General features: G+C 40.8%; 1 protein-coding gene across 7 annotated transcripts in view; it reads right to left on the reverse strand.

Moving 5' to 3' along the window:
• FHOD3 (formin homology 2 domain containing 3) overlaps positions 1-18,733 on the reverse strand; it is a 387,720-nt gene that overhangs the window by 322,040 nt on the left and 46,947 nt on the right. For all 7 annotated transcript variants that reach the window (XM_088537458.1, XM_088537457.1, XM_088537456.1 and 4 more), the window contains exon 2: positions 17,296-17,402. In XM_088537458.1, the coding sequence (XP_088393584.1) occupies positions 17,296-17,402 (107 nt within the window). The remainder of the gene's footprint in view (positions 1-17,295; positions 17,403-18,733) is intronic.

Genomic DNA, 18,733 nt, shown 5'->3' on the forward strand with positions numbered 1-18,733 from the left:
TAGGAGAAACTTGGAGATACTTCTCGCTTTTGACTGAACCATTAAAGATTCCCTACAAATTCATACTTGGCCAAGCCCCCCATAACCCTCACCACACACCTTCCAACCCTACATTTGTGACATGACTTCTCTTCCATGACCATCTTACGCCCAGATTTCTGCTCTTACCAAACCAGAGGACATGGGGGCTGAGGGGAGACTTAAAACTTTTTGATAAGGATCATCTAAAAATCTGTTATCAAATTAAAACATCACAGAATGAAAGAGAATATCTGATGAAGAGTATATAATTGTATATATGACTTAAAGTAAGCACAAGATACTGGGGCTCCAGAGCCAGCCCGGCTATGGCAGAATAAGCTAGACTGAAGTCTAAGCTAATGCAAAGACCTTCATCAACAGTCGCAGCACAGAAAGGAGGAAAAGGATATACTATTACGTCATTATGTAATCTCTGCATACAAGAGATTTCCCGAGGGAGCATTTGGAACCTCCGTAGTTTGAGGTCAACATGCTAATTCCAAGAAAGGAAAAGAGAAAAAAAAAAAAAAAAAGGAAAGAAAATGAAGAAAAGGAAGCACAGGTCCCAGGGATTGGGGTTAGTGACAAAAAGAGAAGCACAGAAAAACAAACTGACTCAGAACTCTGGAGTGCTCTGAGTTATGGGCAAAGATGCTGAACCAAGAATCCAGCTACTAGGCTGCCCAAGTAAAGAAGCCTACTTCCTTTCATTCAGCGGGATGGGGGGGTGCTTCTGCCAAAACAGCAATCTTGCGCTGCCCAGAGACAGGAGCAGGGACAGGCCACTTGGGAGGAACACAAGGATGTCACTGCACACACAGGGATGGAGCTAGGAAGGCCAAGGCCCATTTGGAGTTTAATCTGGCAAGAGATGTCAAGCACAACAAGAAGGGCTCCTTTAAATGCATCGGTTACAAAAGGAAGACCAGGGGAAATGTGGGACCACTGCTGGATGGGGCAGGGACCCTGGTAATAAAGGATACAGAAAGGGTTGAGGCACTGAATGCTGCCTTTGCTTCAGTCTTAACTGAAATCCCAGGCCCTGGAGACCCAGACTGGAGAAGGGAAAACTCTCCCTTGGTGGAGGAGGATCAGGTTAGGGATTTCTTAAGCAATCTGGATGTCTACAATCCCACGGGCACTAATGGGATGCACCCATGAGTGCTCAGGGAGCTCGTGGATGCTGCTGCAAGGCCACTCCTCTTTGATGGCAAAGCCACTTCATCATATCTGAAAGGTCATATAAGGTCATATTGATCAGGAAAGGTGTGTGAGGACTGGAAGAAGCCAGTGTCATTCCAGTCTTCCAAAAGAGGAGCAAGAAAGAAGACCCAAAGAACCACAGGCCTGTCAGCCCCACCTCCATTTCTAGAAAGATGATGGAGCAGCTCATCCTGGGTACAATTTCCAGGCCTATGAATGACAAGAAGGTGATAGAGACTTGTCAGCATGGATTTGCCTAGAGGAAAATGAAGCTTAACTGACCTGACAGCCTTCTCTCATTGAATGACTAACTGGGTAGATGAGAGCGAGGATGAAAAGTACTTTTGGTGTTTTATTCTTTTCCTCCCCTCAGTTTCACAGATTGATGAGAAGCAGGTAAGCTAATTTTCAGTTTCCAATAACAACAAAAAATAGCATTAAAATTAGAATTAGCTTCCAGGAATGACCACATGCCCCAGCAGTAATTCAGGAAGGCACTTAAACATATAGAATACGCAAAAAAAAAGTCAGAAAAGGCAGTAAAACACCCCTGTAGAGAGATTGTAAAATTGTGGGGAGCAGAGGGAGGGGCTAGTATGGGATGTCACAATAGCAGAGGCTTATTTCAGCTGTCAGCACACATGTAACCTCATGCTCCTAAAGCCTTCCTCAGATGAGGCCATTACACTAAAATTTAGCAGTAAAAGCCATTGTAACCACTACCCTGCATCATTCATAATTCCCACTGGCAACCTACCACATAATCCATACTTTCTTTCCCCCCAAAGAATTCAGTCACACAACTGAATTTTTTCAGTAGCATAACTCCCCAAAAATATTACAATAAGTTCCTCAAAATAGGAATGAACATACAACAGTATATTGGTTCTCATTTAATTTCATATTGCACAGATCTACAAACAATGGGAAGTACTGGGTATTTTACTACCACAGTGAATAGAAGCTAAAATGATGATATTGATAAATATGGTCAATTAATAAGGTCTTGCCTCTTTCACTAATGTCAAAAATAACATGGAAGTGTCAAAATCTACCCTGTGAAAGCCCCCTCTTTTTACTTCTGTGAAGCAGTTGCTCAGTGAGCAGTTTTAAAGGGTGAAACCGCAAGACATCATAAGGCAACTTGATTCTAGTTTCCTTATAAATGCTGCAGGGCTGTTCTTCATACTTTCATATATTATTCACTAAAAATCTCAGTTTTAAATACAAAAAAGGACACAGCTGCATGCCTTCTGGTGAGCATTAAAAGAGCCCTGCAGAACCAAGAAGCAGAGCTGGAACGCAGCTTGCCACGAAATGCGTAAGGTCTCTCAGTGTCAGCAGAAATGCTGCTACTGAGGGTTGCTTTTGGTTAGGTTTTCAACTGGATTGAATCCTTTTAGATGACTGCACTTTCTCTGAAGTGACTGTTTGTAGAGTATAAGCTCACAGTGTTGTAGAAAAAGCCATCAGTGCTGCTTTTAAATCCTTTCCAAGAACCCTTTCTCATACTGCTCTAGCACTCCTTTTCCCTATCTCCCACTACCTGGGAGAAAGATCATAGAATCATAGAATTCTTAAGGTTGGAAGGGAACTCTGGAGATCATCTAGTCCAACCCCCCTGCACACGCAGGGTCACCTAGAGCACGTGGCACAGGACTGCATCCAAGCGGATTTTGAAGATCTCCAGAGAAGGAGACCCCACAACCTCTCTGGGCAGCCTGTTCCAGTGCTCTGTCACCCTCACTGTTAAAAATTTTTTCCTTAAGTTCCTGTGGAACTTTTGATGCTTCAGTTTCTGGCCATTACCTCTAGTTCTGTCAGTGGCCACCAGTGAAATGAGGCCAGCACCATCCTTCTCGCTGCCTCCCTTGAGGTACTTACAGACACTGATTAGATCCCCTCTCAGCTTTCTTTTCGCCAGGCTGAACAGGCCCAGCTCCCTCAGTCTCTCCTCATAGGGCAGATGTTCCAGGCCCCTGATCATCCTTGCAGCCCTGCGCTGGACTCTCTCCAGCAGCTCCACATCCCTCTTGTGCTGTGGGGCCCAGAACTGGACGCAATACTCCAGATCCAGCCTCACCAGGGCTGAGTAGAGGGGCAGGATCACCTCCCTCGACCTGCTGGAGACGCTCTTCTTAATGCACCCCAGGATCTCATTGGCCTTCTTGGCCACGAGGGCACACTGCTGCCTCATGGTCAACTTGTCATCCACCATGACACTCAGGTCCCTCTCTGCAGAGCTGTTCTCCAGAAGCTCAGTCCCCAGCCTATACTGGTATCTGGGGTTATTCCTCCCCAGGTGCAGGACCTTGCCCTTGGCCTTGTTGAATTGCATGGGGTTTTTCACCGCCAGTTGTCCAGTCTGTTCAGGTCCCTCTGGGTGGCAGCGCAGCCCTCTGGGGTATCGGCTACTCCTCCCAGTTTCGTGTCATCAGCAAACTTGCTGAGGGAGCACTCTGTGCCTTCATCCAGGTCATTGATGAATAGACTGAACAGGACTGGACCAAGGACTGACCCCTGGGGGACACGGCTAGCTACAGGCCTCCAACTAGACTCTGCACCCACCCTCTGAGCTCTGCCATCCAGCCAGTTCCTAATCCACCTCACTGTCCACTCATCTATCCCACACTTCCAGAGCTGGCCCAGGAGGATGTTGTGAGGGACAGTGTCAAAAGCCTTGGTGATGTTGAGATAGACGACATTCACCGCTCTCCCCTCATCTATCCAGCTGGTCATTCCATCATAGAAGGCTATCAGATTAGTCAAGCAAGATTTCCCCTTGGTGAATCCACACCACAATGTCTCCCGTGTTAGCCTGCCCTTTAACCCTTACCCACAACCTCTCAACTCGCTCATCATCCACTCCAAGGTTGAGCTTCATGCATTCCAATTGCTCTCTCACATAAAGAGCAACTCCACCACCTCGCCTTCCCAGCCTGTCCCTCCTAAAAAGCACATAGCCTTCCATGGCAGCTCTCCAGTGGTGTGAGCTATCCCACCACATCTCTGTGATTCCAATGAGATCATGACACTGGGACTGCACACAGATCTCCAGTTCATCCTGCTTATTCCCCATGCTTTGCACATTGGTGTACAGGTATTTCAGGGAAGTAATCAAGCCCGCAGGTTTCCCAGGAGGGGTGAAAGAAGACCCTCTATAATCACCTCCTATCCTCACTTCCCTACTACCATACTTCCACTGGATGCCCTCTGACTTCGGCTAGCGTCATCTCTAACATCAGGACTCCAGTATTCACGCTATGAACATATTGCAACCTTCTCATTTGCTTCGCTTTATCTTAGCATAAGTTGCCATAATGGATTTGAGGTGCAAAGTCTGATATTTCCAACATCCAAAATGCTGGAATCTAAGATGACAGAATGGGAAAAGGGGGAAAAAGGCAAGGAGTTTTCATACTGAAAGAGTATTTTTAAGAGCTATTTCAGATGGATTTTTCTGATGTTTTCTGAAAAAAAAAGAACCTCAACACAAACATGCAGATTATTCACGCCCATCCAGGAAATCAATCAGCCAGGAGCAGCAGCTGATGTCTTAAAGTAACATAGAGCAGGTATTATTACATATGTTATGCACTGGTTTTTCAGCAGTTTTTAGGGTACAATGTACCCCAACTTCTCTGGATCCCTGCTGAGATCCGCAGTGATCTCTTGGAAGCTAGTACTAGACAGCTCAGCCATCAGGAAGAGCAAGAGCACAGGGAGCCAAGAAATAGCCATGGTAGAAATGAAGTGAAGTAACTTCCTTTCTAAGAAGAACCTAAGAGAACAAGTGCACACATATATGCACCAGCAGTCTTGACTGAACCATGACTTCTGCAGTCTGAAGAAAATAGAGGAACAGGAATGAAGAAAAGGATGCAACCCAACAGCTGTAATTTTAAATATCTACATCCAAGAAGTACCTGTTTGCTCATCTCCCTTTCTTCTTCTCTTATTTCCTACTTGAGTCATCGCACTCCCAGCCTGTCAGCTGGCTGAGATTCTGGCGCATTACAATTTAATGTAGTTTTCTTCTCCCTTTTCCATTTTTTTCTGTGCAATGTTTATTAATAACTTCAGTATCTTTTTGGGGGGTAGCTCTCCAAACTTCAATATGGTGCAGCTCCTCCATCTCCCTCAGCTCCCACGAACAGCCCTGAAAGCTCTGTTCTACAAGCTCCCATCTACTGTGTCTTCCCAACTGCATTCCCAACTGCAACAGAAAATTCTCTCTCACACAAAATTCATTTTCATCAATTTTTTCTCATCCAGTCAGGTTTTCATCTTTTCCAGAATACCACATGAAAGGCTGATCAGCATAAGATGGGAAACACAGACTAACCAAACTGTGGATTATCTTTAATTCTCCTCACTATCAAGCAGTACTAATAATCACCCTTGCAATGAAGGGCCTTTTGTTTTCAAGCAGGTTTGATTTGTTAAACAAACCCTACATAGGTAATAAAGACTGTATATTCCGCTCTTAAGTAAGAGTATCACAGGTGTTGTAGTTAAGTTCTTTTAATGTATTACAGCAAATGTGACTGGCTACTATTTATACAAAAAAAACATTTAACAGTATTTCTTTATTAATTTATAGATATTAACTTCATAGCCTTTTATTATTCAGCAGAATTACAGTTGGAAAATTTCACATATATTGATACCAGATTCTGTTTAAGTAAAAGGCTGTTGCAAGGAGATAAAGTCTTTGGAGTCACAAAAATAGATCATGATTTCCATATCAGACTTACTGAAGTAACAATGTAAAGAAGCCATTATCCCCTCCAAGGTACAACTTCGGTGAAAGCCCAGCAAGTGCTTGACAAGAAGGGACAAATTTTTACAAAGAAAATGTGGCACTGGGGAGAGGGGAGAAAAAAGGAGGATTAAGGGGTGTTATATTTTGCCCCATAGGATACAGGCATCCCACCTTCTCAGGTCTATAATAAAAGGGTTGCATTTTCAAAATCGATTTTTCTATGTAAGTATCTAGATATGGCTTGGAATACCAAAGTCAGCACCCTGCTGTAGCTTATCTTTCTGTGATAGGAGAATGCATCAATTTTATTTCATTGTTTTCCTTCTTTCCTGATGAACCTTTCAGACTATGAAGCCATTTAGACTTTCTAATGTTATGCTTAAGGTCTAGACATTATAATTCAGTAAATTATAGTAATTTAAGACTTACTGGTGTTTCTGAAAACAGCTTCCTAAATGAATACTTAGTATCTCAATAAAAGGAGAAAATTAAAAGCAGCTTAGTCTTCATAAATAAATATTTTTTAAAAATCATATTATGCTCTTCCAGGCTTCTTGTATTTTGCTTTCTGGTGTAAGGTAACTTTTGCAAGGGATGATGCACAGACAATATTTGACAATGACAGAGGTCTAACCAACACAGTGACAGAACAAATGTCTTCAAATAACTCTCTCTAGAAATGCAGACTGGGGCCAAGCAGGCTTCTTCTTCTTCATTATACTACATTATATATACACTCAAGCTCAGACAGATCAATCATAAAAAAAGTCATCGCAAGCGGAAGCAAAGTCTGATGCTATTAGAAGTTAAGACGGTACACTTTAATTCAACATACTCTGGTATCTTTCAATCATATATGTAACAAAGACCATCTGTGTTCTCACTCTTTATACATTCTGAAGTATTTAATAATGTTTAAGCTCATAATGTAACCTTGGATGCAACCTAAATTTTCTGGTAAGTGCTACATGCTTACAGCAAATTGGTGAAATGCTGTATGTGTATAAGTTATACTTTGGATTACACCATTAAACAACCACTGATGCCTGCAATGCACCTTGTTGGGGATTTAAAACAAATAAATAGAAAATAAAGCCACACATGACACCTTTACAGAAGTTTTAACCCAGAATATTCCAGCAAGCCCCTTTTTACTGTAGTTAGCAAAGGCTTCTGCCTTTAAGCCTAGTGTTGCCAATTGTTACTGGACAGGGAACAATAACCATGGGCTCCATAGGAAAACCTGCTGTGCTAGAAAGAGTAATTACGCACAACAAATAAAAACTAGAGGATAGCTTTTGTTTTTGAACTGAGAGACAGCAGAGCTTTTTACAAGACAGACTTGGATGAAGGAAATACTAAAAGTTTCAAATGAAACTGACAGCAACAGCAGCAAAATGATTCTGCTAGCAGCACCTTTTACTTTTATTAGCTTCGCTTGTTATTACATAGCAGGATTCCCCTCCTGCCCCCCAGCCCATAGCCCTATGCTGAGGTGCAGCATTTGCAAGTCCCTCGCTGCACGGCCAGCTCTGACCCAAGCATAGATCAATTTTGCTCCTCACCACCTCTCCAGAAATAATCAGTTGGTATTTCTACCCTCCATCATGACCACTACCAATGCAAACACAGGTGGTTTCCAAATCAAGCTAAACTTTTAACTTGACAACTTTTGTCAGTTGATCCTAAAGTAGGCACTGGCTGGACTCAACTCAAGTTGGTAATTCAGTACATCTGCCAATTCACACTACACACATTCAAAATGTTTTCAGATTTGGCCAGTGCATAAAGCCAGCTTAACTTAACAACTTATCACATAACAAATGTGCAATTGCTCTTGCCTGACAGAGCAATGTAAACGTTTTGAAGCCTAGCACAGATGCTGCCCTCAGTGAAGAGCTTTCAAAGCACAGGCGCATAACACATGCTGTGCACACTGCTGTGAGAGATTCCACAAGCATTCAGGTTTCTTGGTGGACCAGATTTCCCCAGGGTAACCACGTGTATATTTTCAGCAGGAACAGTTTAATGAGAACAGCATCCAACTACAATTCTTTAGCTCAAAAATGACCCGATCCCTTAGAAAGAAACATGAATAGTAAGCCACCAAAAGCAAATGTGGCAACAGACTTGCTATAAAATATGTTATTTTTGCAATCAACTTTCACGTTTTCATTTCAGCACCCATGCACTTCTGTCTTAACTTACAATCAGCTTTCTGATAGCAAAAAGCTCTTCACTGGGGCACTGCCTTACAGTCAGTTGCCTATTAGTCCAGGGTACTCCACATCATCAGTGGAAAATGAGCTATTCCTTGCTGAGAGCATAAAAGATGGGATTTTTTGCCAGAGTTCAAATACTTCAGTCTATCAGATTCTCCATGAAAAAGAGCAGCAAGCCAGCACACATTCATACAGGAAAGTGCTTCTTAAGCTCCCATTAATCAGGAAGCATAACCCTTGGCTTCGATTTCAAAGCTGTTAAGATATGGTTTGACTGCAGTCTTGAAATATTTCTCCATTCACTTCTAGATTCAAGAGATGAGGTTGAAAAATCAAATCATTTACATTCCCAGAAAAAAAGTTGTATAAAAGCCAAGCTAAGGAGAGTGTGTATGAAAACCCACGGACAGAAGAATTAACAACCCCTCTAAAAACCATCAAAAAGTCTTATGTAAACAAATAAACTTTTAAGTTCTTCACAGATTATCATCTAATGATCCAACTGTCATGTTTATCTTATTCTCATCAAATCATGAAAATGAAAGAGTTCAGGAAAAAAAATAAAGTCTTTTAAATGCCAAGATTTACCTCTAAGAACACCGAAGATGGATGACACTTAGCACTAGTAACCCTTTCTGGTACATGGCAAGCAGCTGGAGACAAACCCATACATCTATCCTTACACAGCTTTCCTCTCTTAACTGTTTTTCCATTGAAAAACTGAAAGTGAATTCCTAATGTTTCAGCATCCTGTTCTTTTAGAACATGTGCAAATCACTTAAACATTTAACACAGTACTTCAACTTGGCACTCCTGGACCACAACACATTTATTAAACCAACACTCATTTGACAACAAAGAGATAGAGGCTATGGGGATGCCCATTTGCTCTTCATATTGAAAAAAATATTAGCCAAGTTTTCTTTTCATCTTCCCTTTCTATATGGAAATGAAATGGGGGGATTCAGCAGGCCAGTCTCAAGGCCCCTTAGCAGTGCATAATTAGATGCAACACTGAGACTCGCTGAGTAAATGGTAGCAAAGCTCTGGGTAGAGTTTTCATGAATCTCACCACAACGCAGTGATTTTTGCCAAAAAGAAAATCAATCACTTTTTCACACTGAAAAATGCAGCAAGTTAAAAGTGTCAGAGCATTTGTTGCATATATCCCTTACACAATAACTTCTGTGTAAACAAGCCTCAAAGTGGAACATGAGAAGCCACCCCAGCCCCTTTCTGAATCATCAGACTATTTCTCTGTTTTAATGGCTTAATTACCACATATTAAAATGATGACCTTCTAAAGGCCCCTAAAACACCTGAAGGGTGACTGCTGCCTTCATACCCACTAAGAGACCCTTTTTCAAGAGCTGTTCTTAACGAACAAAGCTCTTACCCTTCATTGCCTCCCAATAGCTAACCAAAATCTCAAACCATATACACTTGTTTTTAGCATAATTTTTATCCTATCACTTTGGGAAACACTGATGGCATTTTCATTTAAATCTCCACCTTATATTTTTTCATTAAAAAAAATATCCTTTACAAGTTAGCAAAGATCTGCATTAGAGATCCTATTTTAACAATAATACCACTTGTGGATAAAAAACAAGAGTGGAAGGCTTGTGTCCTCACTTCTTGTCAGTCCAGCATCATGTTCTCCTGCTGCAAAAGTAACATACCATTTGACCAGTGCTTTCAGTTATTTCTGCTGCTGTCAGTAGATATTACAGATGTTCACATTCCTCCCAAGTACTACAGTTCTTTCAAATGAAAAATCTGCAGTCGCAGAACAGAAGCAAAGGACACATACACAGTACTTCCTATTCCCACAAAGATCCCCGGTACCTTACCTAGAACTCTGACTTAACAGTATCAAAAAGTGCTCGTTTTATTTTTTGTAATTAAAATAATTTTAAAGATTGGCTTGACTAGCTGGGAAAAAGTAGCTCTAATAATTTTTCATAAACTTCTTCCTGCTAGACATCATTTTCTAACACCCCGAGGGAAAAATTCAAATATTACGCTTTGCCAATTTAATTGATAATACTAAGAGATTATAACCTGAAGAAGAGATGCCCAAAAGTTACGGAGAATACTTTTCAAAGAGAAGTCCTGCTGCCTTAATTACCCAACTACATTCTTTCACAGAACATCACCAGTTTAACCAGACCCAACAAGAACTATTTTGGAACTGCCCTACCTCACAGCAGGACATCATACATATTTCATGTGTATATATAAAAATGAGCAAAATACACACATAAACTACATATAAGTACATAAAGCAAACAGTATGTTTGTTACAATAAGCCCAAAAAAAAAAAAAAAAAAAAAAACTGTACTCTGCATTTGCCAAAATGCTCTTTTGGATCTCCTCTCTTTTTGGAAATTTTCTATCAGACCCATATTTGCCAAGAGGGGCTTTATAACTGGAGACAGAACTCCTAAAAACACTTTGGTCTCAGGTCAAATCTCATTTCACTGCATTAATCCCATTTATGAAGCAGACTTCATATTTACTGCTGGACCATCAATGATTTTGCTAGTGAGCACAATTTACTGGGCAATAAACACCAAATAGAAAATTATTATTTTGCCTTACTGTGCTCTTCATCGTGGCAAAGGTTCCTAGTTAGATGGCTCCAGTACTGGAGTTCGGGCTAGTCAGATTTGCTGCAGCTTAAACTCTTCGTCCATCGCTAGACGCTGAATTGGAGACACTTAGTTTTTATCAGAAGAGGTTATTACCTTAGTTTACTTAGTGAGGAAAAACACAAACAAAAAACACACACCAAGCGCAGACAGCTGAGTTAATTTGCATGAAATAAACAGCGCAGAACTGCCTTCATAAACAAACCTACTTTGTATTTACCACAGGGTAAGAGCACATAAAGAGTTGCTAGGGAATAGGAAATGTGGCAAGTTCACAGCTTTTATTAATTGCCCAGCACAAACACACTTCTCACATGCTCCAGCACTTAACGTTCTGGGCTGTCCCACACTGGTCTCAATGCTACTAGAGAAGATCAGGGGCAAACACTTTTTCTCATATCTGTTGTTTGAGGCCTGAATCCTCAATCTGTTTTTTTTTTTTTTTTTGAACACATTTGTCCTCAAGAGCTGCTCACTTATCTTAAGACCTCCTCGATGGTGAGGAGAAGAGAGCGCAAATGTAGCTGTGACAAAGTCTCACTGTTAATATAATTTGAAAATAAAGTTTGAAATAAAATAATAAAATCAGTTTGAAAATAAAACATAGCAGCAGTTGTTCCTTTGAAGTGTTTTTATTTGTCCTGAATCTCCACTCAAATCTTTGGGATTTTCAGCTATTTTCACATGTAAAGCTAAATAGTAAATGAAGCTTTACTTAAAATAGGCAAAATTGAAAGAATTGATACTTTTTTTTTCTGGTTTGGCACTGTATTTAGTATACTAGATAGTCTGGAAGAGAGAAAGCTACAGTAGTATTTTTAAATACACTTAGCAATACATTTGTCAGTGATAATCAGTAAATTTGAAAATATCAGATCATAAGTAGACACATGAGCACAGACGTGAATTTTTTTTCCCTTCTACAAAAGAGGGATGCAAGCAAACATCAGGGAAAAGCAGCAGAGAAAGAGATCCCACAAATTTGTGAGTTTAGCTCTCAAGGATGTATGCACTTTTGATATGACTTGATATCAACTGATGCCTCAGCAATGCCTGAGCCCCCCCAGCTTCCAGAGGTGCTGGTGCACTGATGATGCCAGGATCCTGCTCTTTCTGAACTCTGCAACAGAAGAGCTTGGGAAGCCACGATCCTCGCAGGCTGGGGCCCCCATGAATGTTAGAACCCTCAAACTTTGGAAAGGCGGGAGTAAAAACAGACACCACCTTATCCATACAGGAGAAGAGCTAGGTTTTTCTAAGTTTTCAAAAACATAATCATAAGGCCATTTATTTTCCAAAAGCAAAGTTTGGCTAATAATCCACTTCAAAACTTGGTTCAACACTGACAGTCTAACTGATAAATTAGAGACTGCAAGCCTTTTGCCCTACAGAAAGCCTTTTCCTTTCCAAAACTTGCCATAACCTCTCAGCTAGGCAACAGCCTGAATAGATCTAAACTCTAATCAAAGAGCATGAGAAACAACAGGAGGGTCACAAGGAGGGAAATCCTTAAACACACCAGGCTATTCAAGATGCAGCAGAGCTGACATCAAAAGCAGAGTCATTCGACTAACGTTGTCACTCAGGCCCATGCAGTATCATATTCTTCTAAAATTATTAGGTTTTGTATCCCTTGTATCTGAACACCTGATATAAGGATATAAGATGGCAAGAGATAAATAAATGAATGCCTTACACAAAAGACGAGAAGAACTTCCACATTTCACCTACTCTGGATATAAACTAGCTTCAAACTAATTCACTCTTCTTGATTTAAAAGTCTTGATTGTATTTTCATTTTAAATTAAAAAGTTCTTTTAATTTTTTGCTTTTTATTATAATCATCCATGGCATTTTTCAGATTCTCTATTTGGTCTAAGTAATAACTACCACAGAATTATATATATATATATAAATATATATAAATATAAACACATTTAAAAAATGCATTTTTTAAAATACAGATGAATTGTTGCAAAAAGTAAACAATGCAACAGCTTTTTATAACACCACCATGACTGTCTTCCCAGGCACCTGTGAAATGAGATCAAGACAAAATTGTAGACAAATTCATCGGAAGTTGAATTTTCCAACAGTGGATAATACTCCATCCAAAATACAAAAGAAGCAAAAGCAGTGCACAATCTGCTAGCTTGCGGTACTGCTTCAGAAAATGATCCCCATCATTTTTAATCAAACAAAAGCTAAAGTAACCTTTGAATGCATCTGTAACTTCCTCGGCAATTGAGGTAAAGAAATGACATAATAAAAGTTTTCATTCCCACAGTTTTGCTTTTTGCTTTAGACTAAGCAAAGTCTAGGCAGGCAAAAAAATATCATGCAATAATATCAAAGAATATTAAAAAATCCAGCAAGACTCCATTATCCTCAAAAGTGTCTGAATCAAGTCCAGAATGAATAAAATAGAGATAGAAAAACGTGTGAAATACTATTTAAATGGGGTTCAACCAGCATAACTCATCTGAAGCAGTCTAAAGGATGAAAAAGCATCAACACAGAAATGATTTGTCAGAGGTACTTTAAAATAATCTGTTAAATAAAAGCTTTGAAAATGTATTCCCCCGAGGAACAGCAGCGTGCTATTTCAAGAAGTTTTTGTGTTCTGTGGTTTGGAGCTGTGTACCTTGCGTGCTCTCCTCAGGATCTGTTAAGACATGTTCATAAAAAGAACTTGGACCATTATATGGTAATTTAAACATAAATTTCTTGAGAATTTTTGCTCACTACAGAAAGATCCCCCACAAACAAAGGAAAAGATCATTAAGATTGTTATCCATCACAGGTACCTTAAAGAAACAGGCAGCCTAGCCTACCTCCACTCTACAAGCAGCACACAAAGAGGGACTCCCAAAATTACTTGTGCTAGAAAACAGAAAAAGAAATAATACACTTAAGACTTGAAAAGAAACTATCAATATCTGGACTTTCACATCTTTTGCAGACCCAGTTTCAGTGGAGAGCCTCCATGCTTGGCCCTGCTTTATCCCAACTATCTCAGAGCAAAAACGGCCCAGTCCTCCTCCATCCCCTCTTTATCTCCCAATGGCTCAAATATCTCCCAAGGTGCAAACAGCAGCAGTCAAAGCTAGGAAAACAGGAAGCAGTCCTGCCTTGGTTCACATTCTGCTCAAAGTAAGCCCTATAGGGTAAGAAGTGCGTTGAGCTTTTTCCATCTTCCTAGGATACAAGTTTAGATTCTGCAGCTATGAATAGCAACCATCAAAACATATTTTCAGTATAATAAGTTCTAGGATTCTTTTGAAAGTGAACGTACACACGTACACCTTTTGTAGCCCTGCTATTGACAGATATGTTATCACAAATCACTCGTAATCAAATAAATCACTTTCATCAGTGTTTAAAGAAAAAAAAAACAGCCTTTTTAGAGCAAACAGGAACATTTAGGCAAATGATGTTGAAAACAGCAGATTACAGCACATTCTAGTCACTTTTAATAGGCGATTCCACAGCTTAGGATCTAAAATTTTAAAAATGCCGTGATTATCCAGCCACCAAATCCTTCCTTCAGAGTTCAGTGAGCTTCAGTGACCCTGATGAGTCCAAGAGCCTCAGCATGGCAAAGGGGTAGATCCTGAGGCAGCCTAATCTCAGAAAATTAAAAGCTTTGAAGATTAAGAGCAGGACCTTGAAATGACCCAGAGAGAAAGGAGGAGCCCTGCAGTCTCTGTGGCTAGTCCCTCCCAGCTGCTAAGGCCCAGATGCCCTCGGCCACCAGCTCCCATGCAGGAGTATCCCAGCGCTGGGCCCTGCTTGCTGCAGCAGGGACACATCAAAACCGCAAGGGCCAGAAGCAGAATCCAGCTTGCCAGAAACCTGACGTGGAAACAGATATTACCAATTACATTTGCTACCCTATTATCCGGAGAGGAAAAGAAATAAATGTTCTGGATATAGCACAAGATTTGCATTTATTCTGAGGTGATAATATTAGCATGAGTTGGGTAGGCAAGCTAGTTCACAAATTGCTAAATTGCTGCTTCTTCTAGTTCACCTTCCTTCCATTATCTCTTGAAACGTGAACAGAAAACAGGATGCACAAAGTCTGACCAGTATCAAAAATACTAATTTCACTGCATGTCACAGGCTAAATTCCTGCAAAGCATCTCAGGATGACTCTTGCCTTTTTCACAGTGCCATAAACGCTAACTTGCTTGTCATCCCTCAAAATGTCAACAGCTTTGCAGAAAAGGACTTGAAAAGTCAGGTACTTCCCTTACTTCCTTTGCTTCCCTTTCTGCTTGACCAGTACCTCCTCGCTCTCTGCCCCGTTTTTCCTAAATGAAAAGTTTTGTACTTCTCTGAGCTGCATCACACTGCAGCCTAGCAAAGCTTTCCAAGTTCAGGACTCACAGAATCGCAGAATGGTTGAGGTTGGAAGGGACCTCTGGAGATCATCTAGTCCAACCCTGCTCAAGCAGGGATACCTAGAGCACGTGGCACAGACACGCATCCAGCCGTGGAGTTTTAAGAATTCCAAAGTAGGAGCCTCCACAACCTCTCTGGGCAGCCAGGGAGGGGAACAAAAGAAGCAATAAAAAAGAAACCAAACCCTCTCACGAGGGCAGCACGGCAGGATACACGCATGCTAGGGTAACGCATGGGCACTGTGCTGCCTAGACCCCATGCCGAGGTTGGCACCTCACATGTAACTGTCCACAGCCCCCACAGAAGCGCACACAGGTCCCTGCACCCAGTGGAGGGTCCGCACAGCATTTCCTATTGACCCACCACTAGCAGGGGGCAGCTCAAAGACAAGCTGAGGAAAGGTTTTTATGACAAGACATGCAGAATAAAAATGCAAATGAATTAATAGCTTAACTGACAATAGGTTTCACTTTTAAGAGGAGACTTGCACAAACACACAAAAAGATCAAAATATTAAGTTATGCTTTTGTGCATTGGAATGGAGCACATGTAGCTCCAAGAAAGCTTCAAGTGTTTTTTTTTTTTTTTTTTTTTTTTTTTTCCTAGCATAGCTACCACAGACAAAAATTGAAATAATGTTTTGGGAAAAGTTTCTATCATTGATTATAATGATCATAATGTGCCTACAACATATAAAATGCCTAAAAGAAGCAGAAAGCAAAACAATATGAAAGGTAGCTTGAAAGTTTAAAGTGAGAAATCTGGCAGGATAGGCATCTACCAGTCTCGGACTTTTTAATACCATAGTGATGTCACTTGGCTATCAAAGGCAATGGAAGTACCACACAGACATCAATAAAAAAGGAAATTAAATGTGACCTGACAACTTGATCGTACATACAAAGCTATTTCAAAACTGTAAATCTGTATTTTCATCAAAAAATATTTAACTGCCTTTACTTCAGCTAATTAAGGTATGTCAAGTAATTATCTGTTGCTCATTTACACACAGATGATAGAGTCACTGCAATCTTTTGACTACATCACCTTACATATTGCATGCTTCTTTTCGCAAGGAATGAAATATATTTAAATAGTAGAGGCTCAGTGGAGCTGTACTGGCTACTATCGGCTGAAGAATTTTCTCTGTAATTTAGGGCATTTCTAACAGAACGGTTTATCTTCCAAAAGTTAGAAAAATAAACAGTGGTACATATGAAACAGACATGCACAAATACACACACTTGAGTATCTGTAACACACTAACTAAAATTCTTGGCGGTATTTACTGGATGCAGCACTGAAACAAAGCTGACTGTAAGGTTCCTGTTTCACAATATTGTATTCTTCAGACAGTTTAAATATAGAAGAAGAATTAGTCAAACAAACATGACAGCTATTGCCTCCAGAACATAAGAGATTTGGACAGGAAAAGGAGAGGAACCATTAAGCAAAGAAGAGATGCATCCTTTAGCATTAACAAGCCCTAACCAATTCAGGCTGCAGTTGCTTTCCTTCTGGCATAGGTTGCTTGCTCGCACACATACAGTCTATGCCACAACACGCCCATACATTGGTTACAGCCATTGAATCCCATACAGCAGCCCAGAAGGACACAAATAGCTCTAAATTCTTCACTTGTATTTTAAATGAAACAATCTCATAGAAGACCCAGAAAATGGCATGCTAATAGCAAATATTTGTAAACCTGTATGTTCCCACATTTTTTTCCACTTTTAATTCTCAGAGATGGTTCTGAAAGCTGCACCATGTTAGAATAGTCAAGACATGAATCCTGACAGATTTATCATACACCATGTTCTTACAGAAGCTGTAAGAGCAAACATAGATTTAGAACGAACAAAACTCTTAACTAGGAAGGGGGAAACGTGCTTACACACGTAAAGTATTTTCTCTTTTCCGTTTGGCAGCCTAAATGCACCAAGCTAACCAAAGCCCCCAAAACCTCAATGCTTCCAGATCATATGCTTATTTACCCAAGTTTAGTAAACGTTTACTTACCCAGCATCCTCTTGGAAACCTTCCAATTCATCTCGCTGTTCTGCTAAAGTGGATTCTAAATCCAGATAGGTACCATTGTGAGACAACTGCAGCGTGCAATCATCAAGCTGTAGAACAAAATTCAAAAGTTCAGATTAGGGCAGTAACTCTCTCCAAAATACAGCAGCTTGCTCATTTTCAAGGTCCCCAGACAGGTTGTCCCTAGAATAAACTACATGTAAAGAGCAGAGATCAGGAAAACAGTGCGTTTTTGTGCAATATAATTTACTCCAAACTCAATTCAATAGACAATAGAACATGCTTGGTCATAACAGTATCAATGTGACTAACACAGAACATCTGAAGCTATAACTTAAGGTTTTTAACTTAGGGGTTTTAATCACTGTGCTTTTAGATGCCTCTAAGGAAAAGAAATTAAATTTATAGCCAGGGTATGGGAGTATGCGGAAAATCTCGCTGTCAAGAACTGAATTTCCAAAAAGGAGACAGAGGAGTCCTAAAACTTTATTCAAATAAAGGGAGAGTCCACCGGGCATATCCCTGTGGGGTCTCTCAAATTGCTGGAGGACGCAGTCCCCCTTTTATCCTAATTTCCCGACCGAGGGATGCCCTCTCCTTTTCCCCATTGGCCAAGGTACTCAGAAGTTACAGCCTTCCCGGCCTGCCTCCTGCCATCTGTTCTCACCTAAGGCCACCTGACTCCTTTGTCCCCCTTGCTGAAGAATGTGGGGGAATTCCCCTATTTCCCTCCTTTGTAAAGGCCCCTACCTCTTGGCAGATGGCTCTTTTTGTCCCACTTGCTCATAGCTCTGCTCAGTCTCCCCTCCCTTTGTCCTGATCTTCAGCCAGACTGTGGGGAAATCTCCTTATTGATGAACACAAACTTGAGCATTCCGCTCAGTAATCCCTCCTTTTTTTTTTTTTTTTTTTTTTCTCCCTCCTTTGGACAATATTTGTTTTTACAAACCCTACGCCCATCTCTAGAAGCATGATGGACTCTGCATAGGTGGTTAGCTAACAACCTGCGTTCAGTAGGTCTAGTACCCATGGGTAGTCTTCATATCCTCCTGGACTCCCACAGACCCAGCAACCCAGCATTTATTTTCCAGACCCACTCACAGCCAGCGCTATAGATCTACAGAGAGTTAGCCAGGGCTTTCTATCCACTTCCTTCAACTGACAAGTCCAGAGTTCTGGAGTCTTGGAAATCTTAACTCTGGTATGATGAGTCCATCCATGCTCAGCTGTCTTGATTGATGTTTCCGTGGTTAGTAATACCTGATAAGGTCCACGCCACTTTGCTAGCAGTGGTGCTTCTTTCCATTCTCTGACCAAGACCCAACCCCTTGGTTGGATATCATGGACTGCAAAATCCAAGGGGAGGGTCTGTGTGACCTGGGCTTCCTGTCGAAGAGACTTCACAAGAGAATGTATTGCT

The sequence above is a fragment of the Tinamus guttatus genome, unplaced genomic scaffold (assembly GCF_059628265.1).
Source record: "Tinamus guttatus ecotype Peru unplaced genomic scaffold, ASM5962826v1 Tinamus_guttatus_pri_ptg000777l, whole genome shotgun sequence".
Lineage (NCBI taxonomy): Eukaryota > Metazoa > Chordata > Aves > Tinamiformes > Tinamidae > Tinamus > Tinamus guttatus.